Source organism: Cuculus canorus, chromosome 1, assembly GCF_017976375.1.
Source record: "Cuculus canorus isolate bCucCan1 chromosome 1, bCucCan1.pri, whole genome shotgun sequence".
NCBI lineage: Eukaryota > Metazoa > Chordata > Aves > Cuculiformes > Cuculidae > Cuculus > Cuculus canorus.
The window spans coordinates 139,554,668-139,582,439 of record NC_071401.1 but is presented as its reverse complement, the minus strand read 5'-3'; the positions used below and the strand labels follow the sequence as shown (position 1 = coordinate 139,582,439).

Below are 27,772 nucleotides of genomic sequence, written 5' to 3'. Positions count from 1 at the left end.
AACTACACACACACACTGAAGAGCGGGAGAAAAAGCCCCTTGAGTCCATGAACTTCATTGCATGGAATTCTAAAAAAAACAGCTTTAGATTAGCTGCAATTGGAAATCCCATAGGAATGGGTTAGCTCATATACATGCTACCCAGGAGAAAACAAAATTGTCACATATTTTGCTTAAGGTGTGGGAGGAAAAAATCAAATCAAATAGCATTTTTACAAGTGCATGTAATAACTTGAATTTAAAACAAGCTATGTATTATTCAAATAATTCTAAGCATGGTATAGTAAATTTTTCATGAAGGTTAAGAAAAAAATGACAGAAATATCATTTAAACTGAGTGGTTTTGATGCTGAACTTGAAAGTGAGGGATTTAATAGAACTTTTTTAATATGACGAGTCTCAGATAACATCATATTTGGCAATGTGCTTTATTGGTTTTTGGATTAGAGCTTTTTCATAAATTTTGCTTTTCAAACTAATAAAATTCATGTAGTTGTCAGTTTGGATTTGATCCCTATTTTGTTTTGCCTCAACAGTGTAATCTCAATCAGTCTAACTTATTTTTATGCTGCATTTACAGGGTATAAAGATGACAAATCACTCATGTCTCAGTGCTGGTATTTTATCAAAAGTTTGAATGAATATCAAGGCTGGGGACAACAGTGAAAGACGAGGCCCAGAACAACAGCTGTGTTGCAACACAGACTCCTCTGTCTTTTACACCATTGCTCAATAGTGCATTGTGTTAACAGTCCCATACAAATCAGCTTTGCAATGGCAAAGTACAGCCTCATTTCTTCTGAGCAAAGGTGGCAGAAATCCATGTGGAGGGATGGATAATGGGGTGTTGTTTATAGAACTGGTGAGGTCTTTTTTTCAACCCTCACCTTGCTGCTGACTTGAGTGTAATTTCTGATGCAATCTTTGCACTTTCTTTTGATGTTGATTTCCTTCCTAACTTGTGACTATTGGCAAAAGTGGTGGTGGTCTTGAGATACATCAGAAATGACCTATATTGCCTAAACCAAGACCAGAAAAAACCTATATAAATCCATTTGCCTTGAGTACTTTTTGTTGCATTGGGCTTATATAGATTTTAAACTCTTAAGAGAAGGGACTTTTTTTTTCCATCATGTTTTCATGCATTATTTCAGGCATGTAAGGTGATGTTGAGAAGACAGAAATCCCCTGAGCATCATTTGTTGACCAGGCAAAACATTTCAAGGAAAGAAGTTGCAGAGAAGCATTTTTCAGTTACAATTTCTTAGTCTGTAACTTGTGATGACTCACAAGCTGGCAGGAATGTTAGCAGTGAATTTATCTTCTGAGGGTCCTTCTCATGTGGCATTTGAGATGATTAGAATTAGGAGGATAGAATTAGGAGGAGGGATTAATGTGAAATATCAGGCACAGGAACATCTTGTGCCAATGTCAGAGGATCAAATATCAACCTTTGGAAAGGAGTTACAAGCTCTGATTCAGAATTATAATTGACTAAATGAGAAGGCTAAAAAGGCTAAGCATTTATCTGTACTGTTGGTAAAGAATATCCGTGCCCTTCACAGGGAAAAGGAAATGATGGTGAAAACAAATTAAAATGCAGAACTTTGAGGTTGCTTGGCATGAAAATGAAGAACTCAATATAACTCAAACTAGGGACATGATATAGGAGTTGCTTGAACTTTGTATTTCAGATGCTATTGATAAGGCATAGAGTTTTAGTCTGTTCCTTAAAAACTTTTGTCTACTGTTAAAATACAGATACTCCACAGTGGTGAAGTTTTTAATGAACTCTTATCTTATTTCTTCAGAAGGAAATAAAGAAGTACTGATGTAAATGAAAACTAAAAGGCAAGAAAATCAGTATTATTGCATAAGGAAGAAATATATATTATCCTCTCAAACTCATCTGGGGAAGTACAGTCTACATCTTAAACCAGTTTCTTACCAGTACAGAAGAGGTCTTGTGTTTTGATTCTTGAGTTGTCAAACTTTCAGTTTCAACTTCTTTCTAAGGTACCACTGTAAGTATCTAAAAAGCAATTTTAGAGCTCTTTCTATACACGTTTTCCTAGAGGAGTATGGTTAGAGCCTTCTCTCAACCATATCTGTTGACAGTGAAGTCTTCTAAATTGTAATATCCAAACAGACTGTAACACAAACACACTCTAATACATCCATTTTCATATAGGGATCAGAGTACAGCTGGACATGGAAGTTACTGCACTGTTTATGCAATGTTTTCATTAAAACCAGAAGTTCTTAACTTGAGCTTTCATCATCACATGAGTGGTTTTTTTGGCATGAACTATTTCACTTCACTGAACATGCAGAGTTGCCCAAGAATTGAGGCAGAGGAGTGAAAAAACCTAAAAGCACCAATACCAGATTTCTTATGAGAAAGTGAACAGGATCTGAAAATTATATAGGTGATAAATGGCAAAGAATACATTCAGCAGCAGGAAGAAGTTCTAGAGACAAATTTTCTGGGTGTGTTGAGTGGAGGAGGAGTAAATACATGTAAAGTAATGATAAGAACACTAGGAGTTGTACAAAATAAAGAATACAGCCATTTCAGTGCTTCTACATTATAAATCATTAACAGCAATAATAAATAAGTGGTGTAGTGTTTGGGGTTATTTCTTAAAAATACTTACTACTTAGAATTAAAGCATATCAAATGTTTCTTTACCAGAGGAATGTGGTACCCTATTCAGTATGATTTGGTTTGTGTTTGATCTTCTAATTAACTTGAACTGAATTTTCTAGTCAAGTTCTTTAAGGTCCTCCCTCCCCTTCTCTCTCCCCACCCTCCCAATATGTATATTCCTCTAATTTTAAACTTTCACACTATTAACAATCTTCAGGAATAAACAAATAGTGGAATTGAAGCACAGAAAAAGTGACTTTAAGTTCATAGAGTAGATCCAATAGCTGAGCCATAATCTCTTGAGACTCTGTCCAATGTCACTAGGTGCTAGGTCTTGGATGACACCTGCTAGCTGATTTTTTTAGGATTTTAACCCCTTGACCCTTATGTGATTTGCCTTTTTCTGAAAGTGATATAGCACTTTGCTGCAAGGAGGATTTGTGTAGCCTCAGTAAAATGATTCAGTAGTCTTAGTTCATTCCATATGGTTTCTTGAGGACTAGTTGAATTACAAGTGAATTGGAAATGCCATCTCAGTAAAGAGATGACAGACGCTGAAAGGTTAATAAAAATAGAGACCATCTTTCCAAAAAGAGATTCTCCTCAGCACTGGAATGAGTTTTATTTTCAATATAAAAGATACATTGATATACATCCAGTAGTATGTGTATGTGGTCCATACCCAGCCTCTTTAGTAGGTTGAAAGCACTTCAGCTTTTGTCCTGCCAACCTAACTCTTTCTTTATAAATGCTAAAGTTCTGTAAAGTAAGAAGCATTTTACACTACTTTTATACCAAATTTTCATTATTTAGCATGAAAATAAATTTACTTCAAAGAATCTTCTTGCTATTTGCCTAAAATATGTCCTTTTTTTTTTTTTTCCGTGCCAAGGCCAATTTATACTCTCACTATGTGTGGAAACCCTGAAATCTCTTTCAAGCTGTATTGAAACTAACAAAGAAATGAAAATCCATGATATTTGTTATATTTTAGAGAGTTTCTATCTCTGTATAATGAATTAGACACAACTAATTAACTGGGCACCATAGCTGTGAAGATTTCTGTTAACTGAACTTCAAAGCTTTCATGCTGACTGTTTGCAGGAGACTGTTGATGCTACGATCATCACTATGCTTGTCTGTTGCTTTTAATAGTGACAGCAGTAACATGAGATATGCACCAATTCCCTTAAAGGAAGCTGGAGATATGGGGATCCTGATGATAGTAATAAGTTCTCAAAACTTGCTTGAAGCATATAAAAAAAACTTACCTGACATATAGATATCGTCAAATTTCATTTAAAAATTCTGGTTATGAAAACTAGGTCTAAAGGTCAGAACCACAAGACAGACTTTTTAGTTCATCAGGGATGTTCCCCTGGCAATAGGGATTTATTCTTCACAGAAGATTTAATAAGGTACTATTGTAAGAAGGACCGATGTTCTGTGTTTTAGTGGCAACCCCATCACTTGTAATCATCTGCCAGCCTCTATTCCTCTCTTGAATGTGATTTTCTAGATTATTTCTGGGTGTGCAGAGGACTCCAAATCCCATGCTAAAGGGTGTGGAAGTCCTTGTATTTATTCATATGGTGGCATTTGTTTCCCTAGCGTGCACTCATACCTAATACTCTGGATGTGAGATAGGAACTAGACCCGTGAGTCAGCTGGAAACAAACAGTAGGCTAAGAGCTAACTGAGACAAAAAGAGTTAAGACACATGCTAGCTTACATCCAATCAGGATTTCGGTCACCTTAGGCAAAGGACTGAAGTTCTGGCAGTGTACTTCCTAAGAGGTCAGTTCTTCAGCCAGAGGTATAAAAACAGCCTGAACCCCCCACAAATAGGTTTTTTTTCAGTAAGCACATGATTTCATGCTTATAATTTGAAGATATAGTACTGTTTTCAAGTTGAAAACTTTTTTTTTGCCTATTTGACCAATTTCTTTTAGGTTCTTCTGTACTCTGAATTTTCCTTAGGGGTATTTGCAATATTTTCCAGTGCAGTGTTGGTTGCAAGTTTAATTAACTTGTTGCTTATTTTCCTTTCTGCTATTCAATTTGAATTTTAATATATTTAGCATTAATAATAGTGTCTGCCTTCAGAAATGTGCAGTAAAAACGTAGAGATATGTACAGTATGGGACTGAGGATGTCTTATTGACAATTATAAACTTGCTTCTTGCAGCTATTGTGAAAGCACTCTTGAAGAATGGGGCTTGAGTGAAAGGCAGTTAATAGCTTGGCTTTAACAGCTTCTTCCTTATCATGCTAGTCAACACCTTCAGGAAAATATTATTGACAATGACAATAACTATTCAGTGTTCTCAAAAAAATTCTGAAACATAAATAATATCTAAGGAGGATGTGTGTGTTCGCCTTCATTTTTTCCATATACCTTTTATTTTTTTCTGTACTTAAATCAGTGCTCTGATGAATGAATAGATGTACACAGAGCACTGATCCTTATCTTATTAGCCTCTTGGATCTGATTCTATCTCACTTAGAAACAGAATTTGGCTGCAGTTCAACACTTGCTGCTGTCATGCATGTTACTGGGCATACTAAGAGCTAGTTTGTCACTATAATGGATTGCTGGATTGGGGACCAGCTCATCCCTACTCAGCAAAGAGCTGAGATGTGCATACTATAAGGAAAGTGTTCAAGCTATTGACCTTAGTGTTCACTGCAGGGCTGGTGTGCCCTGATGTGCTTTCCTGAACTTGTACCCTCTTTGTTTATTAAGCACTGATGATTACTTTTACCATAGCAAGACTGTTTCTGGGATCTGTTTCATTCTACAATACCAGGCTGTGCCCGCTTTGCTTCACCTTGTATCTCTCATAAGAATTAAGTTTTACATAAGCTTAAAGCACTATTAATTGTAGGACAGTAGTTCCAAATGAGTTCTTTTTATCAGGATTTTAAAAACATATGCAAGATATAACCTACGTGCAGTTTAAATACATGCAAACATGCCTATATGTAGAGATAAGTAAAACTGACAGACACAAAAGAATTGTGGTAACACGACAGATTTCACTTTACGGGGAACATCTTGATGTGTAGTTTCCATGCTTACCCAAACTTGGAAAGTGTTAACTTTGAAATTATTATACTTGCATGTGGATAGATGAGCAGAAGCTTGTTAAAGATTAGGTGAACCTGGCAGAGGGGAGAGTACCTTGTCTGGTGTTCAGCTATCTAGGTGATATTTTTTTCTACTGATAACCACTGAGAACAGTCTATGATAGGTTGGACTTACACAGCCTATACCGAGTAGATAATCCTTTTCATATTATGGGGAAATCATAGACTATAAGGATGTGGTAGTTATTAAAAGTTTTCTTGAGTTTAAAATCTGTAAACCATGGTGTTTAAGGCTGTCCTTCTCTGCTTTGAATGGAGTTTTTAGCAATGATTGGTTTTCATGCTCGGCAATTTCCTCTGTCATTGTTTTGATGGTTCACTGGTACATTATAACTAGGAAACAGTAATAATGTTTTTGTAGTTTGCTTACATTTTAAGAAGCATTAGCTCAGAGGCCACGTGTGGGTCAACTGGACAACTGCAGCAGCACAAGCAGAAATGAGTCTGAGTGGGTGATGGATGCCCATTTTCTTTGTGGGAAAAAACAGTCACTGAATCATCCCTGTCAGGCAATATGAGCAGCTGTAGTTGCACAGTTGGATTCTCTTCTTGGTCTTTGAGTAGTGAGGCTTACTTTGTGTCCGGCTGTCAGAATATTTTATGGATCACGCTTGCAATTTTTCACTTGCCTGAGTTTTCTCCTGTTTAAACCTCAGTTCAGTGATCAGGTCTTCAGTCCTTTTCTGGTTTCCTTTTCAGAAAATGCTTGCTTCATGTGAAAATGTTAAGTATTTTTCTTCACTAAGTTGAAACAATGTTGTTTTCTTGTTTGCTTTTCAAAGTTTCCTAGAATAAAAGGCTGCATTGCTGGTTCCCACTCTGGCTCAGCATGATCATCACCTGGGGTGCTTTCTCTGCTTTTGACTAGAAAACCCATCATAAAACTTAGAAAATTTTCTGTTGGAAAAAGTACTCTAGCAAGTTTAATATTCCCACAAAAGGTTTTGGTTTTGAAACGTTAAGAACTTAAACAGAGAACAAAAAATTGAGTTTAAAATTTCATTGTTACCTCGATCCGGGGAGGTTTACCATGAGAATAGTGCAAATTCCCCTATACTCTAAACCTAGCTGAGTCTTCCCACACTTTCAGAAGTGGGCCTAGTGAGTGACACAGGCTTTATCCGATTTGTAAATCTGCTTTCACACAGGAAGACATCAATTATAGCTGTAGTAATGCATAACAGATGTCACTGAAACAGGGAGCCTCACCCATGTTGTGTGAAGTCCCAGCATTAGCCACTGCAATGAGACTTGCATACAAGGAGGAAAGAAAGTCTTAATTGCTTACCCTCCTGCCCCTTAAATTTGCTGTATTATATACTAAATACAATATGATGATTAAAGCTGCATTAGTATAGCACACCAGTTAGTATGGTATTGCTTAGATAAAAATCCTGAATGGCAAGTGTTGAGGTCTTGTCACTCTTTTCAGCAAGATGGCTGCTAATTAGGAGTTCTAATGAATAACATTTAACAGCATTGCATTCACATGCATACCATTAATTCTTGAAGTGCTTCATTAGTGCTCCAAATCTGGATTGCTTTCCTCTCTTCACAGCAAAGAATGGAATGGGAAGAGTTCTTGCTAAGGGCCCACTCTGCCAAAACAGCCTGCTGAACTTGCTTCAGTTTTTAGGTTTTTTTATGTTATGATATGCTGGAGTTCAAAATAAATGATGTTGGAACAATAGAATCAAATCCACCCTCAAAAGCATTGTATTCACGGCTGTAAGACTTTTTTACATTCTGGCCAAATATTTTAATACTGAAATGGGACCCAGTTTTGCAGACCTGGTAGTGGAGTTGGAAGCTGTTTCCTAATTGCTAATTGACTTTTGAGGGGCTGAAAAAGCATAGCTGGGGCAGTATTACTGAAGAAGTTGGATTTTTTTTTTAAAATACAAATGCCTCAAAATCAATTTTAGTTGAAGTTAACCAGGGCTGTTCATTTACACTCTTCAAAGTGTAACATTTTTGCCCGTGAGAAACTTGTAATACTTAATGTGTGGTTGAGGTTGTTTACCCAGAGTTGGCAGTGTAAAAGACAAAATACTGAATTGTGCTAACTTCTTGGCTTCTTCTTTCTTCTTGACATATTTTCCTTTCTTTACACTAGTTTTTGTGGATACGCTGTCATCTTTCAGTCAGTTACTATTGGTTAGAAACAAGCACTCGTTATAGTTGTCCTTTTAAATCAAGGTGAAAAATAGCAAGCAGAAAATGTGTAAAGGGAGGAACCTGCAGGAGGCAGCTAGGGAGGTAGAGTAAGATTGGCAAAAATGTTGGAGCACTAAGACGGAACAGAGAAACGCAGCCATTCCAGATGAACCCTAAAGACATTGAAAGGCAGCTTGTAACGGTGTTATCCAGAACCTATGAGTCTGTGGGGTTGGAGAGGTGTAAGATTATTTTTTTTTCTTAATTCCCTGGAAATTTGGTCAACTAAATGTAGGCCCCAAGCCACCTCCTGACGTGAATTAAATGTATTCCCTGAGGTGACATGGTGTCTTTTTCTGTTCTCTTTCTCTGCTTCAGCTCCTTTTACTTTCCTTACTCTCTTTTGTATTCCATTTTCATAATTTATCAGTTTTCTCGCTACAGCTTTGTTTTCTATTTCTGTGACATCTCTCCGCTCCATTTAAATATTTTTTTGCCTCCACTGCACTTCTGCTTTAGATAATGCCTTCCTTCCTCTGCTTATTTCTTTTTGCATCCTCTGCTGCCCTCTCTGATGACTTTATCTCTTTTGCTTCCCTCCTTATCTGCTGTTCTTTCCTTTGCTCCAGATTTTTGATCCATTGCCACACAGTTTTGCCTGCTTTCTTTATAGCCATTTTTCTTTCCTAATTTCCTTTCTTTCTTACATCTGAGAGTATTAAGACTGCCTATGTCTTAATGTGTTTTCATACCACTGAGACCAAGGTAAAATATTCAGACCAATGAAATTATATGTGAGTTTGGATTAAATGCAGATTTCTTCTACAAATCTCCTCATTTTCCTTTCTAAGAGTAAGATAGAGCACCAAAACCCTGTGGTACATCTGAAGGGGTTTTCTACTTGTCAAACTGAGTTTTAGCAGATGATGATTCCTTACTAAGTGACTAGAAGTTCTTCCAATAATTTTTTATACAACTTGAGCTACATCAGTTTTAGATAATTTACTTGCTTGTTACATTAGCACCTTAAAATGTACAGTGAAGTTTGAGACAAGCATTATATATGACTCTCATAAAACACATCCCTGAAACAGAGGCAAGAAACACAGTAAGAAGGATCCCCTTAGACGTTACTATCTACCTAGTATAGATACAAGATCTAGTATCTAAGATCTGGAGACAAGTTTTCAGAGATTTTTAGAGCCAAATGTTTATTAAAAATCTCCAGCTATAAGGAAGAGGATGGTGATCCTACAGGAAGGCCAGAGATGGAAATGTGGTGCTATACCCATGCTGAGGAAAACGGTGTGTTTAGAATGGGACAAACTGGGACTATCAAGGATTAGGACTCTTATGTGTTGCTCCTCTAACTTTAAAGGATTATCATAGAATCATAGAATGGTTTGAGTTGGAAGGGACCTTAAAGATCATCTAATTCCAACTCCTCAACCATGGGCAGGGACACCTCCCACCAGACCAGCCTGCTCAAGGCCCCATCCAACCTGGCCTTGAACACCTCCAGGGATGGGGCACCCACAACTTCCCTGGGCAACCTGTGCCAGTGCCTCACCACCCTCATCGTGAAGAATTTCCTCCTTATGTCTAGTCTAAATTTTCCCCTCTTCAATTTAAAGCCATTCCCCCATGTCCTATCACTACAAGCCTTTGGGAACAGTCCCTCCCCAGCCTTCTTGTAGGCCCCTTTTCAGGTAGTGGAAGGTCGCTATGAGATCTCCTCAGAGACTTCTCTTCTTCAGGCTGAACAGCCCCAACTCTCTCAGCCTGTCCTCATAGCAGAGGGGTTCCAGCCCTGTGATCATCTTCATGGCCCTCCTCTGGACCCATTCCAATAGTTCCATATCCTTCTTATGTTGGGGGTTCCAGAACTGGACACAATATTCCACGTGGGGTCTCACAGGAGTGGAGTAGATGGGGAGAATCACTACCCTCAACCTGCTGGCCGTGCTTCTTTTGATGCAGCCCAGGATATGATTGGCCTTCTGGGCTGCAAATGTGCATTGCCAGCTTATGTCAAGCTGCTCATCAGTGAGCACCCCAAAGTCCTCCGCGGGGCTGGTCTCAACCACATCATCCCCCATCTTGTACTGAAATCAGGGATTGCCCCCAACTAGGTGTAGGACCTTGCGCTTGGACTTGTTGAACCTCATGAGGTTCTCACAGGCCCACTTTTCCAACTTGTCCAAGTCCCCCTGGATGACATCGTGTCCTTCCAGTGTGCCAACTGCACTGCTCAGTTTGGTGTCATCTGCAAACTTGCTGAGGATGCGCTCGATCTCACTGTCTATATCATTGATGAAGATATGAAACGGGACCAGTCCCAGTATGGACCCCTGAGGGGATATAAAAATCCATAGCTTGTTTAGAAGGCTTATTTTTTTCTAAACACTTCAAACCCTTAATATTCTCAAAATTATATCCTCTGGAACATGTCCAGAGAAGAGCAACGAAGCTGGTGAGGGGGCTGGAGAGCAAGTCTTATGAGGAGCGGCTGAGAGAGCTGGGGTTGTTTAGCCTGGAGAAGAGGAGGCTGAGGGGAGACCTTATTACTCTCTACGACTACCTGAAAGGAAGTTGTGGAGAGGAGGGAGCTGGCCTCTTCTCCCAAGTGACAGGGGACAGGACAAGAGGGAATGGCCTGAAGCTCCACCAGGGGAGGTTCAGGCCATATATCAGAAAAAAAATTTTCGTGGAAAGAGTCATCAGGTGCTGGAACAGGCTGCCCAGGGAGGTGGTCGAGTCACCTTCCCTGGAGGTGTTTAAGGAACGGGTGGATGAAGTGCTTAGGGGCATGGTTTAGGGAGGGTTAGGAATGGTTGGACTCGATGATCCAGTGGGTCCTTTCCAACCTGGTGATTCTATGATTCTATGAAAATAGCAATTTTTAGAAATAGTCTTGATTTCTTTCAGTATTGCAGTGGAATATTGCTCACACCACACTTAGATAGTTTTCCTTCCATACCTTTTGAAGAGTTTTACAAGCAAAGTCAACAGCATTATTCACACTTTACTACCAAACATAGTCTTACACAATAAAGGTTTAAATATTGTACAAAACTTTTCTGTTCTGCTCTCCGAAGCTGTGATGATATCCCGGCCTATCTGAAGTCAGTGGCAGAAGGCCCCATTAACCTTCAGTGGAGCTAAAATTCCACCCTCAGTGCCTGTCATCTATTTTACTTTCTCAGTTCTTAATACCCTGGAAAATCGAATTCGCTGAAGCAACATCAACTTCAGGCCAGGCTCCAGGGAATTTGAGCTGAAATTCAGCCCTCAGAGAAGTGGATGAGTCATATGGTTTTACTTTCTGGCAAAGGGAGGAAAAGGGGTCCCTGAAACCCCACTATACTTTTTTCAAACTTTCTAAAGAATATCACTGAAAAGAGATAAAAACCAAAACAGAGTATTTCTATAAAGGATCCTTGTTTTAAGTATTACAGTTCTCTTTCAGTAGGCAATGTCTAGCTGTGAGAAGATATTTCTTAACACGTCCAAATATTTCAGCGATGCCGCAACACGGGACTGAGAAAGATAGCGACTGTATTTCAGCAGTTAATTGGAGGTTATAATTTCAGATGAGTTAAAAAGCAATAGAAAAAATAGCTTGAACCAAAAAATGCAATGGAAGACGATTTTCTTCAATGTCTGGTACTTCTGTAGGCTTATCAGCATCACCATGGCTTTAGCTTCTCTCTTGGTAGCTGAAGAGGGACACCATGTGCAAACCATCTCCATGTTTCTTCATTTGGTATATATGTCTAAATTAACGTATAGCTGGTGCTTGGCTATCATCTGGTCAGGTACAGTATGCTGACTGGAAAAGGCGAAGTGATGCTTTGTTTGATGAAAGTGCAGGCTTTATGGTTAATCCTGCACATCCTACCATTTTAGCTACCAGATCTTTTAAGTTACACTGAGGTTAGGACAACTTGGATAGTCAGAGGCTCAGAATTTCTTAACTCTTTCTTGTCATAAATTTAGGTTGCATGGCTGTTCTATGATTTTCCTTTTCTTCTTAAAGGCTTATTTTCGGTACAAAAACCTGTGACTATAATGGCTCCTACAACAATTTGGAGCTCAGGAGGCAAGGGTTTGTTCTGCAGTCACGGTTGTTTCTACAGTGTTAATAGTCCCCTGGGTGCTCTTCTGTAAACTTGGGATGGCATACACCAGCATGTGGCTCCAGGGTCAACCTAAAACCTGTGAAGCAGTTAGTAAATTCTAGCCTTCACTTTCACTGTTTTCTTACTCTTCTTAATCTACTTAATCTAAACAGTTGCTAAACAGTTATTTTATGTTAAATAACTGCCCAGAGACTATTTCTGAATGTCTTTTTTTTTCTTTTTATAAAAATTGTACATTAGATTGAAGCAGAACCTCAGCCTACCCCAGAGAAATCTGATCTGGGTTTTGAATTTGAGGAGTGCAGAAGTTGGCTAGTTGTGTAACAGCACAGGCAATGCAAGTTTCTTAATCCACAATTCCATTTGCTTTCTCTTTTCCAAGTTCCTTTGACAGTGAGCTTGAAGCAGAGTCACACAGGTGCATTCTGAGAATTTTCCAGAGAATTTGGGTGGATAACTGAGTTTCCATGCCTGTTCAAACCATACAACTAAGAACAGGAAAGGTGTGTACTTTTTGGGTTTGGGGACTAAAGAGTTAAATCTTTGATTATAGCTTGTAGATTTATGATCACTTAACCCTAACCCCTTTGAGTTTACTAAAATTTGTGCTATTGCATAGTGCCTTGATTAGGACTCACTAAAAAGACTTTGTTTTACCATAGTCAATTTTATTTGGCCTCACTACAAGTTCTGCATGGCAGTTTCCTAACCCACATCACTGTACAGAGATTCCCTCTCCCACCCAAAAATACTTTGCATGCAAGTGAAAAACATGTTAGTCCTACTCAGTCACATTAAAAGCAGAAAGAAATATGTTAATCCAAGATCTGATCAAAATACTGCTCTCACTTGGCCCTACTATGTGCATACACTTCGAACGGTTTGGAAGAATAGCAAGATTTTCTCATACTCGGTAATTGAGTTAGAAAAGTAATGGGGGTTTGTTTGTGAGGGAAAGTATATCAGAAAAAGAAACTGGGGGGTGGGAGCGGGCTGTGGAGAAAGAGGAGCCCGTCTGCGTCTTCCATCTCTCATTTTAATATAAGAGTATCACTTCTCAACATAGGGGTTCAAAGGGTTAATAGAAAGAGGGATTTTCATAGCATTGTGCACAGTACCTATGATAGTGTCGGTTTCAGCTTTAAAGGACAGGTGAAAAGCGAGAGAGGGAGCTGAATGCTTGCCTTATATGTGGGAGAAATTGTTCATTCATGTGAAATGCTGACCTCTGTCATCCTGCCAAGTTGACTGGGCCCTTGGGTGAGTGGCTGCTTGAGTGCTGGTTGCGAAAGTTAAAGCTGCCTCGGGAGTACTTTAAAAGGACAATGTCAAGGTTGGTATATCCGAAATCTGACCTATCATTTTTTTTCTTCCCTCTTACATCTCTTTGAAAAGATCATGTCAATTGTTATTATGTTTTTAAAAATCTTTTAATCTGAAACAAAATGCTTCAATTGCTGTTGATGGTGTTGATAAGGAGCAGAAGATGTGAGCTTTCACTGTGGCGATGCAGAGGTCAGAAGAAGGAAAGATCATGAAATAGAACAATAATGCAGGGAGTGTTTTCTAATTCGGTGACAATTAGTAGCAGATAATTCAGGTTGAAATGGGTAAGGGACCAATGAAAAAAGCAAGAATAACATTTTTACTAATGAAAATAACAATGCAGATCCAAACTTAAGTTCAGAGGAAGTTAATTCTATTCTTTTTTTTTTTTTCTAATAGTTTTTATTTTAATTGAGTGTGCTGATTCTTTCTTGGTAATAATAGATTGTTATAAATGCCTGTCATTACTGAAATATACTCTTCCTTCTTATTTTCTTTTCTTGATGGCCTAATTAAAACTACATTCTATCAGTATACTCTTCTTCTATATGATATAGTAGTCCAAGACCCTCATCACTATTATAACCTTGCTATGCTACTTGCTATAAAACTGTCACACAAGTATTGCACCTACTCGAATAATTACAAAAAAGGTGAAACAACTACATGTGCAAGTCATAAAAGAAAAAAAAAAACAAAACACCAACCCAAGAGGAAGAAGTAATATCAAAGTAACAAAAATAATTTTTTGTACATAATTAAGATGTTTACCAGAAGATGAGGGGAAGAAAACAAAACTTGAAACCTGAACTCGGGGTTTACCACTGGTTTACCGTACAAAATTTCAGAACACTGAGAAAATGATCGTGCAATATACTGCATGATCACAAGAGGGCGACGAGATTAGACATCATAGCTATTTGCTTTGAAGTTGACCTTTGCAAGCTTCCATGAGTTTATCCTGTTTTCCAAAAATGTTCCTATGAACTGTGAGGCTCACTTCTGATTTCATTCTCATTTTTTAAGAATACACAGCTACTAAGAAACCCTGGTATGTCACAATCTCTTTCCTAGTTCCAAAATACTATCCTTCCCTGTCTTGATGTTGGACAAGTTTTTCTAAATTCTAGAGGGATAAATGACTTTGCACCATGGAACGGGGTAGCTCTGGTAAACAGGGGGAGAGTGGAGTAGAGGTCTCACAGTAGCTGGCAGAGCCTCAAGGACCAGGAGTGGCCACAGAGAACAGGAAGAGTCTGCAAGATAATCGCTTCCTCCATCCCTTCCCAACCCAAACTTTCACAAATCATGCTGTTACTTGGGAATAGCACTGTTGCAAAGCCTCTGAAGGATATACCGAATTCTTGTACTTGCGAACAAAGATGATGACTGGAAAAAAAACCCAAACCCACACCACCTTTCTGCAAGACAAACCTCTATGATAATAATTTCTAAATTATCTTTCTCTTTGTAGCTAAGATTTCCCATATCCTCTAAAGAAGAGTAAAAACCCAGACAGCAGTAAAGAAATGGTCTTGGTAAAAAGACACTCTGCCTCCTGCCAACAAAGCTATTTAGTGTTTATCTCTATTATACCCAGCTGTAGCTAATTGTATAGTTATGGTAATAGTGCCCTCCAGAGGAATTTTAAAGGAATTATACTCGAAGCTAATACAAAAGATGTTTTAAAAATAAGTGCAACAGGAAAATGGAATATTATTAAAATGATTAAATACTTGAACCTCGGGGGAAATAAATCTCAATATCAAAGCTCTTTCTATTTTGCATGTACATTTACATCTAAGAAAACCATATCCTAGTTACAATAGGCTTCTTCACAACCTGATAGCATATGTGAAGTTGCGTAACTCCTTTTGAATCCAGGATATAAAAGTCGATCAACCAACTGAAGAATGAGATAGCTGTTCCTAGTCTGCAGAAGACACGAACAATGTGTAATGAGTGGGCTCCAGCCTCAGTCTAGGATGTCTGGATTCTTCCCTTACTTGCTGCTGTAGTGTAGGCATGGCACAGTTAATTGAGGCCAGCAGAAGTAAGTTCAGATGTTCACAGAGTTCTTTGGGTGTGATTTATTTTAACCTCAAAATAAAACATGCTTATATTCTCAAATTCCAGTATAGAGGGTTTTTTTTCACAGCCATGATGCAACACTAGGCCTCAAAGGAAGGGCATATTACTGTAGTACAACATGACATTATACTTTAGATTGTGTCCTGGAGACCTGCGGTACAGCCTTCTGGGATGACACCTCAGCATGTGAATTTCAGGTGTATTTAAATTTCCTTCTTTTTCTTTCTTTTTAAGGCCTGTGGGGTCAAATCGCTGTTTTACGTTCTGAAACTCCTGCCTCCTCCTCTGAAAGCTAACCCGCCCTTAATGAAAACCAAAATGACAGTGAGTTCTGTATTCATTTGCTTTTAAGTATACCTCAGACTCATGTTTGACCTGAACACTACAGGTTTGCAGTAAAGTGTCCAAGCTCAGAGCTTTGCATCAGCACAGCTCCCACACAGATACTGCGAGAACTGGAAGGATCAGTCTGGTGTTCTTATGCTTGGGATCAGATGAATCCTGTAATTTCAGCACTTCTCGGGAAAGAAGAGAGATGGTTGTGCTGCTTGTGCCTATCCCTTCCTAACAATGTCACCGCCCTTAGTATAACACTTCTTCTTCTAAACTGAGTTTTTTTATTTTGCATCAGCCTCAAAGGGGAGTAAAGTGAATTAGGCATAGGCTGGGGGGGGAATGGTGACAAGACTTCACTGCTAAGTGTACTGAAGTCCAAAGCTTCCTATTTATTCACTTTTCCCAGCAAATGTGGTGAAAAGTGTCTCTCTTCCTATCTGCATTCATGTTATCAGTGCATGGTGGTTTTGGCCATCTTGTCGGCCATGGTAAAACTTGTACTACTTGTTTCTTTGATAGTAGTTTCCTGCCACCCCCTACTCAAAAGTAGCAGGACATCACTGTTTGTGTAGAGACTATTGAACTTTTTGAGTGAGGATGTTTCATGGGCTGTTCAGCGGTTGGATGAGTAGAGAGTGCTCTTGTTTTTCTTTCTTCCTTTCTTAACTCAGTGCTTGCTAAATGATCTGATCTCATTGTGAGCTGGGAATCTCTTCTTGGAAGATACCAGCCACCTATAGAGGCCATTGTGCACAGATACTAACTCCTTTTCCTTCATCTTCCCCTGAGGTATCCCTATTTCAACACAATTTTTATCTTGCCTTCCCTGCCTGGGCCTCGCAGATCCCCTTCTAGTGTACTCACTTCTGCTATGAAGCACTATGCTGCTGACTCCCTTCTTGGCATCAATTTATTGCTGCATTTGAGAGGAAGACTGAGCAAGATGGGGAGGCTAGAGGAGCAGAAACAATAAGAGTTATCTGGGCTGCCTAAAGTAATGCAAGACAGAACACAAATCTAATTCACAGCTACTGTAATGGGATGAGTGTGTTTGGTATCATCGAGTAGGTTGTGCATTTATTGCTACAGAAGTGCTGTAGTGCAACTGTCTTACCCAGCCTCAGTTAACGCACCTCACCTGTTTAATTCTACAGGTCTAGTGAACAGGGTCTTCTCTGTTGCACAAAAACATTATTAGTAAACCCACAGAATAGGACAGCACAGGACCTGTCACAGCAGATAACAGTTGCTATTGTAAGGATAATCTGTGTGAGTACCACCACTTTGGGGTGATAGATGAAACTGGATTCTCAGCACTGCAAGTACCTCGTTGCCAGCCACTCATTCATGGGCCGGTCCAATTGTGGTAGAGGGCTGCTGTGAGCTTAATTTGCAAGTAGCAGCTTGCAGAAGTAAGTTTTATTGCATGTGTGAGCGGTCCCTTTGCATTATTTATGTGAAAACTCGAGTAAAATATTGTTGGCTTTCATGCTGCAGGTAAAGTTTTAATGAAAACAGTAATGAATGCTTTGCTGGCATGCATAGGCAACCTAAGTATGCAGCCAAATTAACTATCTAGGCAGGTGCTTTATATCCTGAATTGCATATAAGGAATGCTGTTCAGTTGGTTTAAAAATTATATTTACACCCACTAACTATTTTTTTTGTAAAAAACATGTATTTGTGTGGGATTTGTTTTTTTTTTTTTTTTTTAATAGCAAGTATTTCAGTCATACTGTGAGCAAGTACGACAGTAAAGTTTAACTTGGAAGAAATATGTAAGAATCTACCTTTGTGCAAGCAGTTCAAGGATATTGCATTATTTAAGAACTTGTAGTACTGCAGTCTGTGCACTATTGCAAAACATCCTTGTGGAAACGCAAGTTGAGACAAGGTGGATACAGAATAAGTCAGCTATTGTTTTGGCCTCTATTTTTATGCTTAAAGACTTATTCATTTGTTTTCTTTGATAAAGATCATAGAGCTGATTCAGATGTTGTATTAGGTTTACAGTATATATTAGCTTATAGCATCATATATACTGGTTTATAGTATAAACCTAGCATAAGGTTTTATAATTTCACTGGTTTCACTAGAGGTACCCACGGCATTAGTAAGAGAAAAAGACTCAATCCTACTACTTCATCTGAATACTGAGTAAGCCACTGAGCTGCCACATCATGTGAATCAAAGATCCACTCACAGCAAAAACCAACAAGGAGTGCAAGTGGGTCTTCATTACCGTTTTCCCTCCTCGCTTATGTAGTCACTTAGGAGATGAATTTAAAGTCATACTTAAGTTATATCCTATTTAAGGCAGTCATAATAACAGCTCCCTGAGGTAGCGGGGCCAAGCTAGTATAGCAAGGTTACTCTGGCTCTGTCACCCCAGCTCAGGTCTGACAGGGTGGTTGAACTCTGTGCCTTGGGGTATTCTCTGCTCTCCTTCTGCTTTAGCAATGGGTGGACATTTTAGGAATGGTGATAGGTCCATAGGTAAAAGCAGGCTGTAGTGGCTAAGGAGCTTTTCTTATCGATGTGCTAGTATCACAAGACTGTGTTTTATATTTGTACAGTTCATGATATGAAGAGTTTCTTGAAGGTCAACAAACCCCATTGAATATACTGGAATGACAAAGCTGAATTTCACAGAAAGCCATTGAGCGGGCATACTATACTGGGGACATGAAAAGAATAGCATAAGAAAACAGTGGGAAAAAATCACAGAAGGTAAGAGAAATGGAAGAAAATGGCACAAAGTGAAATTTATAAAGCCATATGGACACAAACTTTGGCTTTAAGCACTCAGCTTTCGTATGTTTGACTCTCAGCTGGAACTTGTGGCTTGACTTGTTTTCTGAAGAATTTAAGCTCTTTTTTTCGGTCACTTAGCATTTATTAGGCATTTATATGTATCTATACACACATATTAGATTTTTATAGAAAGATCTATATATACATGTAAGGATACATATATGTGCATGTATAAGCATTCACATTACGAGAGTATGTGTGTGCGTGTGTATATATGCACATAAAAATCTTGTCTGCTTGTCTTATTTTAATTTTATTCTTTAAGATGGTTGCAATAAGGCTACTCTTCATTCCAGCACTTAATTTTCTCAGCAATTTAATTTTTTTTTAAACCTGAAGTAATTGTTTCTGCCAGAAACAACTCTTCTAAAGTGTACTGCTCCTTTCAGAGGATCAAAGTACAAAAGGTGTTCAAATAGGAAGGCTTAAAATCTATAGTCTACATTTAGTGCTGGCTTTGCATGTGCATGCAAACTGTGGAGGTTGATCTTTCACAGAAGGGTAATTCAATCATCAGGAGGGTGTTAGTAATTATAGTAGCTTTGTATGTTTTATGTAGGTGTCAACAGAGCCTGTGAAAATGTCCTGTACATAAAACAATTTTTTTCCTATTTGTGTTTCTTGGAAAAATGAAACTTTTCTACCCCTCCTGCCCTGCCTTCTATCTCTATCCTTTTCCTGACTTGTTCTGTGTGAGTAAATGGAGGGCGAGGACTGCTTTCAGAATTGAAAAGTCCTGCTTACCCTTTACAGCAAATGTCTCTTTTACTGATGAATCATTCGCCAATGACTCAACCACTGTATTATCTTTCTTGCAACTTTTATTTTCTTTGCCCAGCAGCATTTACTCTGCTGGATTTTACTAAACGAGTAAGAAGGCACAATCCATGCTTGATGAAGCTTGTAAGGGAGAAAGAGGTAAGGGCCTGTGATACAGACCCTCGTACCTTAATGTCCTTTTTTTTTTACCAGAATTCTTGTTCATTTGCTGCTTAAACAGAACAAAATCTTGACATTTGTTTTCATGAGCACATGGAAAAACACTGTTGCAGCTATGTAGCGTTGCTGGTACCTTGTCATTGCCTTGGTGCCGTAGTACTTTGGAGCACTGATCAAAGAGAAGTAGTATCACATCATTTTCAAGTAGGATCTTGACAGTCATGAATCTTGCCCATAAAGAGCAGCCTTCTGACAGGGGCCACGTTTGTCAGTGTGGATCATAGTGGATCATAGATAACGATGACATTCCCTGCAGTCAGGCAAAAAGCTTAACTGCCACTGTGCTTGACACAGTGATCTCCCTTCCTTGCGAAAGTTTTGGGAAAATGACAGTAGGTGGCACTGGAGAATAGTAACACAGACAGCTGGATCTGTTATGAAATGGAGTAATTTCCTCACTGGCTCTCTGTTTAGCCAGTTTTCTGGTCCCACGGATTGCCGAAATGTTGGAGTTTTTTTGTTGGTTTTTTTTTTTTGCAAGCTTGTTTTTACTTGTAGCTTCAAGTCTTCAAATGCAGGGTTGCAATTTGGGAAAGCTCCCAGCTGTCTGTGAAGCAACATTGACAGCAAAAATTTGTATTTCACCTTGAGGTGTGCTGGAGTGACTATTTTGCCAGCTCTTTATCTGCAGCTTTTTATCAGACCTAGCTCATACGAGCATGCTCGCACATGGCTAAACCAAAGACATAGTTATTATTTAATGTGAGTGACATGCAGACTCCTGCCGGTTGGTGGAGCAGCGAGAGTATCTAACGGAAAGAAAAGAGGCATTCCAGGGAGTATCCAGTTTTCTTTGTCTCTAGAGACTTTTTCCCACATGCCAGCAAAAGAGGAGGAGGAAATTCTTGGTAGTTCTAGGAGGGATTAGGGTAGAAAGTGACTCAGCAGTTTCCTGCCTGCTACTTTGATGGGAAACAGAAAACAGAAAAATAGTGGCCACCTTAAAAGCCTAATAAAATCCCGAAAATGTTCAGAGTTTCCCAAGAAAAAACGTTAATAATCCTCTCCTGGAAATCCCTGTGGGGAGGCTGGGGGAGTTGTCCCAGCTCAGTTCATGTTACACATACAGCCTTCTGTGTTTACTTGGGAATGCAAGCCCTTCCCATGCATATTTCCTCTGTTTTCTTGATCCTCCTCCTTTTACTGTGTCCAATCACTGTGAGATGAAGCAACATCACACTGCCGCAAACTTGGAATGGCAGCTTCTAAAACTGGTATGTTCCTCTCTCTCAGGATTACTTCACAGCAAACACGGGTAATGACTACAGTACAGCACAAATGCCACCAAATGGTTTGTGGAGCAAGGTGACATTTTAAAGGTTGGAGAATATAAGAGAAAAAAATGCATCACCTTTCACCAGCTGAAATAAGTTTTGTCCTTGGCTGTTTTTAGATCACAACTATGTCGTTGGCAGCTTTTTGCTATACTTTGAAGGGCGGAGTTTTCCCTGTAATGCTTAATCGAATCATTACTTCATTCAGTTTATCAGATATAAGATATCTGAGATTAATAATTAACATTAAATGCTTTATTGTAATCTGCTCAGTTTTACTGCCTGTTTGCTTTATAGCTGAAATATTGTCTTATTCATAGTGACTCCTTTACTGTTTTGGGGAATATTTTAATGTGACAACCTTGGAGTAGACTAGGATTGGGATTTTGTGTGAATTCTGAATAGCTACCTCAGTGAAGCAATTTATACCTTTTTAAGGAATGGTATGAAGTGTGAAGGCAAATGGTCCCTTAGGGAATGCCCTCTTCATAGTGCCTGGATCAGCCTTTCTGCTCCCTTTTATGGTGGGCCCTGGGTTCCTTGAAGTCTAGGAAGATGTTTGTGACCAGTGCTGTATTTACTCCAACTCTCTAGCAAGCCCTTTGCAGAGAGGCAAGGCTTCATCAGTCTTTGGGAAATATTCCAGCATAAGGGAGGTTCTTTCCTCATTAAAATGTCCCAGCTCTCCATACCAAGGAGCCAAAGCCAGAGGAACTCTGACATGCAAACTTTGTACTATCTCTTTTTCCCGTTAGTAGAGCTAGGAGTTCCTTTGAGGGCATGCACCAGCAGCACAGGTAGATGGAAGTTGCATGAGGATGGAGTAGAGTAAACTTTCAGAACATATTCTTGTACAGAAATCTTTCTAAGAAGCAAGTCTTTCCCTTAGAGAAGTTGTGTTGTTATTTTAAGCATGTTTGATTTTTGCACTGAACGAGTGAGATTACCTACCACCATAGGTTGTTTTTTGTTTTGGTTTTTTTTTTTTTAAAAAAAAGGTTGGGTTCCCATATTGAGAAAGAGAATAGATAAGGTGTTACTTTTTTATTGTTACCACTGTTTGAAATTTCCCTGAAGGAAGACGTGGGAAAGACTTATTACCTCAATAAACCGGTTAAACAGGAAGGAAAGCTTCTGACTAAAAAGTTACACCCCTTTGATTCTGAAAGCACAAAGGTAATCTTGAATGTGTCTGTGAGCAGGAAGACGTAGGAGACTGTATATTCTTCTAACAAATTATGTGTTTCAGGTAAGAGGTTGCAACAAATATTCTTGATGCTTAGCAAGTTGCCTGGTCGTCTCCTCCTGGTTTCTGGTAAAAAGGGAAAATTGAGTCCACAGGACACCAAGCTTCTATACAAGAATGTGTGTGCGTGCTGAAGTAAGGAAAATATTGTGTGCTTGGACGGCAACTACAATGTTGTAAGCATTGTGTAATGTTGTCAAACCTCTTGATTTATAGTGAGTATTTTATAGTACTTATTGGGACTCTCCCTTAAAACCCCTGATCCCAGAACCACATAGTTATGTGAAAACACAGCTGTCACTTAAAAGGTAAAGGATGGCCTCCTAGTTGTATGAAAAAAAAGCCAAACCCTCCAAAATATGAGTTCAGAAATCATGAGGCAAGCAAATGTACTTAAAAATTACTTTTTGTTTAAAAACATGCACTATAAATTTTGCCTTATTAATGATTTTTGAAAATCTAATATTATCTATGAACTTTGCATGTTTCAAATGGAGTAATGATGGCTGGCAAAAAGCCAAATCTTTTCCTGAACATCACATGCTGTTTTGAAAAGGATCAGAAGTTGACTGAAATACAGAGCCTCGTCTTGCTAACCAAGCTGGGAAGTAAGAGTTAAGCCACTGAGATTTACAATATGACATGCTGACTTTCCAGTCTAAATGGTTAGTTTTAAGTGCAAGCCTGTATAAAAGAAATATAATGCTAGAAACAGTGCTGTATGAATGTATGCCCGCTGCCAGGCCCTCCTGCAGCTGTGATCCAGGCTGGGAGAAAGCCTGCTGCATCCTGTAGACTTCTTGTTATTCACACAGACTTCCCAGCCCACTTAGGAGAACAAGGGATGTGAATGCACAGACCAGTCTTTGGCACTCTAGCTTAACTGGAGGCTTTTAAAGATTGCTAGAAAAACAATATTTGTCCTGAACAGTATGGAGAGTGCAGGAGATAAGCATTCATACACAGATAGATGGAGGTGAGCTCTGTGCGTGTGTGTGAATATTTGCCTGTTGGGGGAAATATGGGATGTGAGAGATATGTATCGTTATTAACAAAATTTATTTGGAATGTAAAGGAAATATTTTAGAAACAATTGAAAAAGTGTAATAGCTATGGGATTTTCTGTGCCTCGGTAGCCAAACTTTAATAAAGAAGATGGGATTGGAAGGAGGTATCATTCTTTAGCTTGTATTTTTCCTGAAACATTCCAGTTTTCAAGATGAAGAAAAAAAAAAGACATTGTCTTTTTTGATGTCATAGATATACCCTTTTCTTTTCTTTCCTGTCTGCTGTAGAAATGGAAAACAGTAAGATGTAAATGAGGACAATTTCATAAAAAAACCCCTGTATTGTTATGCTTATTAAATCTTTTTACCACAAAAGGGGTGTAATCTTAATCTAAAAATGTAGTAAACTTCAGAATTTATTCTGAGAGAAAGATGTGGAGACTGTAAATGAAGTTCATGTTTAGATTACTATTTAAAGTGGTATGCGTCCATTTTGTTATCTGGCTCCATGTAACTTTGTGAATGCTTTTTTTTCCCATCACAATTAAAGCAAATGGAAGTACACAACACTTGGAATCACTAAGCGTAGTGCTTGAAAGAGTAATTCAGCCTCTGACTCGGAGATTTCATTTCAGCCTATTCAACTTTTCATTTCTCTTCTCATTTCTCACTCAGAGTTTGACTTCAAATGAAACAAAAATAAATAAAGTTGTGATGAATACCTTCTGTTGTTATATAGATTTTCATTGCGAGGTGCTATTATCTGAACTAATACAGTATAGATCTTGCAGACATATTGGAAAAGCTGTTTGTGGAGTTAAGCAATTTCTGAGCACAATTTTTATCTCGATAGTTGTTTTGGGTTTTTTCTTTTCCTCCTAGGGAATATATTTTTTTAATTGAAGTATTAAATCAAATGTTTCTATTTCTTTTATATGATAAAGTACCCAGCACGACTGTGTACTTTATGTAGTATTGCTATTGTGTGTCAATTGTGTTTTTAGGCTACATCTGAATTAGTAAATGAAACAGGCCAAGGCCTTGAGGGCAAGTGGCCCTGAACAGATTTTTGGTTTAGAACTATACTCTTCCTGAAAAAGGATACCCTTTTCGCTACTAACAGCAGTCTCCAGTACACACTGCTCATCTGAAACATAGGACTACTTTGCACATGCTAAACTCATATCGGGAATTTTACTAGTAACAGCATGAATGATGGTTAACTTCTGCAGATGCTCATGCCAGTTAATTTACTAAAAAAATACAACTCCAAGCTTTGAAAAACACCAAGTTTTGAAAAAGGAAGAAACAAAAAAGACTGAAATTGATTTATTTATTTTTCTTTTCCTTTACCTATGCATATTCAAGCTTTTGGGATGCAGTGTTTTGAATATTAATTGGAAATCCATGTCTTTTATGTTCCTTTATTTAACTATTTTTACATGGTTACAATATAATGGTAGAATATGAAGAAATTTGAGGTAAAAAAAAAAAGAATGACTTCAGAATGAGATCAGATGAGACTGCCATTTAAGAAACCATTAATATGAAGCTTTCCTACCTGCTTGTTTTAAATTTCTGCATTCTGTGCTATGCAAGTGTAAAATAATGGAAATAATTGTAGAGTAGTAGTGCTGGAGTAATAGTAGAGCAATAATACTAGAGTAATACTGCTAATAATTTATTGTTTAATAATAATATTAATAAGTATATGTGAAAATAAGGATCAGGCAAAAGAATGTTCTAGCTCCAGATTAAGAAACTATTTCTACCCTGTGAAGAAAGTTCTAAAGCAAAAAAAGCCCAAAGAAGTGCACTGTTTTCGTTATGCTAGATATTCTTTAGTTAACTTTTATTCTGTTAAAACAGTTAACTGTTTTATTCTTATTTCAGTAGGTGTATGGCTCCAGTTCTGAACATTACCCTCTTGACCTTGGAACTGTTGCAAGACTATTGTGAGGATTATTAAGACCGAAGAGAAGAACCAGCAATGGCATACTTTGGGAGGATGCCTTTCTCACACAATGAATTTCATGAAGGACGGGCTGGGAACCAAGCATCTTACCCAATGTACTATTCTGCTTCTGCTGGAGGGGTCCATCTAGGATTTGATCAAGTAGTTGACGAAGTGAACAATGAATTTTTTTTCCTTGGTTCATCACATTCGCATCATCACGAAGAAATGCTTTTCCCATCAGATGTCTTTGGTCTGAATGTGCCTAACCAGCATTTTTTTGGTCAGCCTCTAGGTGCTTATGGTGAACTTCATCCTGGAAATCCTGTCTCTCACTGTCAACAAGACAGAATGTCACCAACAATTGGTTTCAGATCTTCTTTACAGTCCGATTACAGAAACTTTTGTCTGGTGGATCCCTACTCCTACAGTCAAGAGCGAGAACTCTATGGAGGGAACAGTATAAGTTCAGTCATGAATGTTTTTGATTCAAGTGTGGAAAAAAGCAACATAAATCAGAGTTTTCAGATAGGCTTTGACAATGTATATACTCAGGGTCCTGTTTTCTTACACAACTATCCATTTAGACAAGAAGTGAGAGATGGAAGTGGAAATGGTGAATCTTACTTAACCAACTCTTCCAAAAGCTGTGACAAAAAGCCTGCCTGGCTCAGCAACTCCGGACATGACAGAGAGGTATTTAAATTTTCTCATGTTAACAATGCTTGAAGTTCTAGATTCCGTTTAGTGTCCTGGCACTTTATTCACTCATACTGATGCAACATAGATTAGAAGCACTTGATTTAAAGACCTTGTGAAAAATAAAACATGTATGCCTTGGGGGAAGCAAAAGGTTTTGTTCCTGTGGACAGTTTTGTCATCTGTCTTAGGACTCAGGTGGCCACGAGCAAGTGTGAGACTTCTCATTCACTTCTTATTTGGTCTTTAGTGCTTCCAAAGATAGAGATGCAGGGAAGTGTCAGGTAGTGTAACTTGATTTCTTGGCAGTCAGAATTTCCTGTATTATTTTTGCACCTTTACTAGAAGGGTGCTTTCAAGCAGCACGTGACTAGTTAGGTTTTATTTTTTTTACAGTGTGAAAACCTATAAGCATCTTCTTCCTTTGATTCTAATATCAGAAGAGAACCCAGCAGACCATAAAAAAATTACTTTTGAAGGGAAGGTGTCTATTCTGGCTAGCTATTGAGGATTTCATACAGGCAGGATCTGTCCCACCTGTTTGATGTTTTAACCAACTTATACTTGAAATGTCATTTCATTACTGTAACCTACCTATCAAAAGACTTTCTTTTAGCATAATCGGCAGACTCCTCACCTTGCATAAAATGAAGTATCTCCATTGACTTTAATGGAAACTTGCCATTTTACACTAGAAGAGAATCTGGATTACAGTCTAGAATGCTCCAGTAGGCTCATTTTCTGCCTCATTGAACCATAAAACTACCACAGAGGGATAAGTGCAGAAATGTAGAGTAAGATGTGTTTGAAAGAGATAAGTTAACAAATCCTTATGATCTGATATGACCTGAGATTCAAAATAACAGTCTGTTATGCTGAATCTGTTTTTCTGTTGAGCCAGATTATTGTCTCTGTCTAGTTTGGCTGACATATTCTAATCCTGAGAGATGAAACATACCATGTCCTGCCTTCACCATGTTCTGCATGAACTTTTGTGTATAATTATTTTCTAAAAATGGACATATCTACTATAACTGTGGAAGCTATGACACACACTGTCACTAGCTGTCTTTTTGAAGCAAATGATTTATCTTTTTTTCCTCCTTCCATCAGGTGTTCATAGCTGCATTCATGGTTTTACAGTTTTTAATAATGATATGTTATGGGACTCCCATGACTCTTTCTGATGTTATATCTCTCCTCATTTTCTTTCCTTCAAAATTCTGACATAGAGAAGGAAAGAGAAAATGATAAATCCTCCCTTTTCCCTAGTCCTTGTTAACATTCTGAATCATTATAAGAATCCTAAAATAGCCTGAAGGATACCTCTGCACTGTGAATATTAAGAGGTGGTTTAGGTTCACTGCCTGCTTTTAACTCACAGTGATCACAGTACTATAAAGCAGAGAAGAAGAGGCACTTGATTGACTTGTTTCTATGTCTGTGAATAGGGAGAAGTAAACATATGCAGACCAAGACAGATGGGGAGGTGGAGAGAGGGAAATATATCTGAGGACAGGAGCTCTTAAGACTAATCCTGGGTACCGCATTTTTGAAGTTCAGTGATGAACACAAAAGAGGAGGGAATGAATACGTGGAGAGACAAAATGCTGTTGTTGGGTTTAACTTATGATAGGAAAACTAAGGCATGCTGACATCGTGATGAAAAGAACAAGTTTTCTCATGAGAAAAGTAGAAAATAGTAGGATACAAATGAGCAGGAGGAGATTAAATTGTGGTATAGGAAGACGAGGTGCTAGAGGAAGCAGGCATATAAGAACAGGCAAAAACACTTTTGTGATGGAGGAGGAGAGAATTATAGGGGAGGGAAGAGAAGAGTGAGTCAAGGGCAACTGCAATTGAATATGTGGGAGGATTTGATTAAGCCAGGGAAGTATTTGAGCTGTTTAGCTAGAAGAGGAAGAAA

The 27,772-nt window shown here is 38.5% G+C and overlaps 1 protein-coding gene across 1 annotated transcript in view; it reads left to right on the top strand.

Annotated features, from left to right (window-relative positions):
• PIK3C2G (phosphatidylinositol-4-phosphate 3-kinase catalytic subunit type 2 gamma) overlaps window positions 1-27,772 on the top strand; it is a 291,894-nt gene that overhangs the window by 61,355 nt on the left and 202,767 nt on the right. Inside the window, exon 2 of the mRNA XM_054078355.1 lies at window positions 25,086-25,842. Within this exon, the coding sequence (XP_053934330.1) occupies window positions 25,183-25,842 (660 nt within the window). The 5' untranslated portion in view covers window positions 25,086-25,182. The remainder of the gene's footprint in view (window positions 1-25,085; window positions 25,843-27,772) is intronic.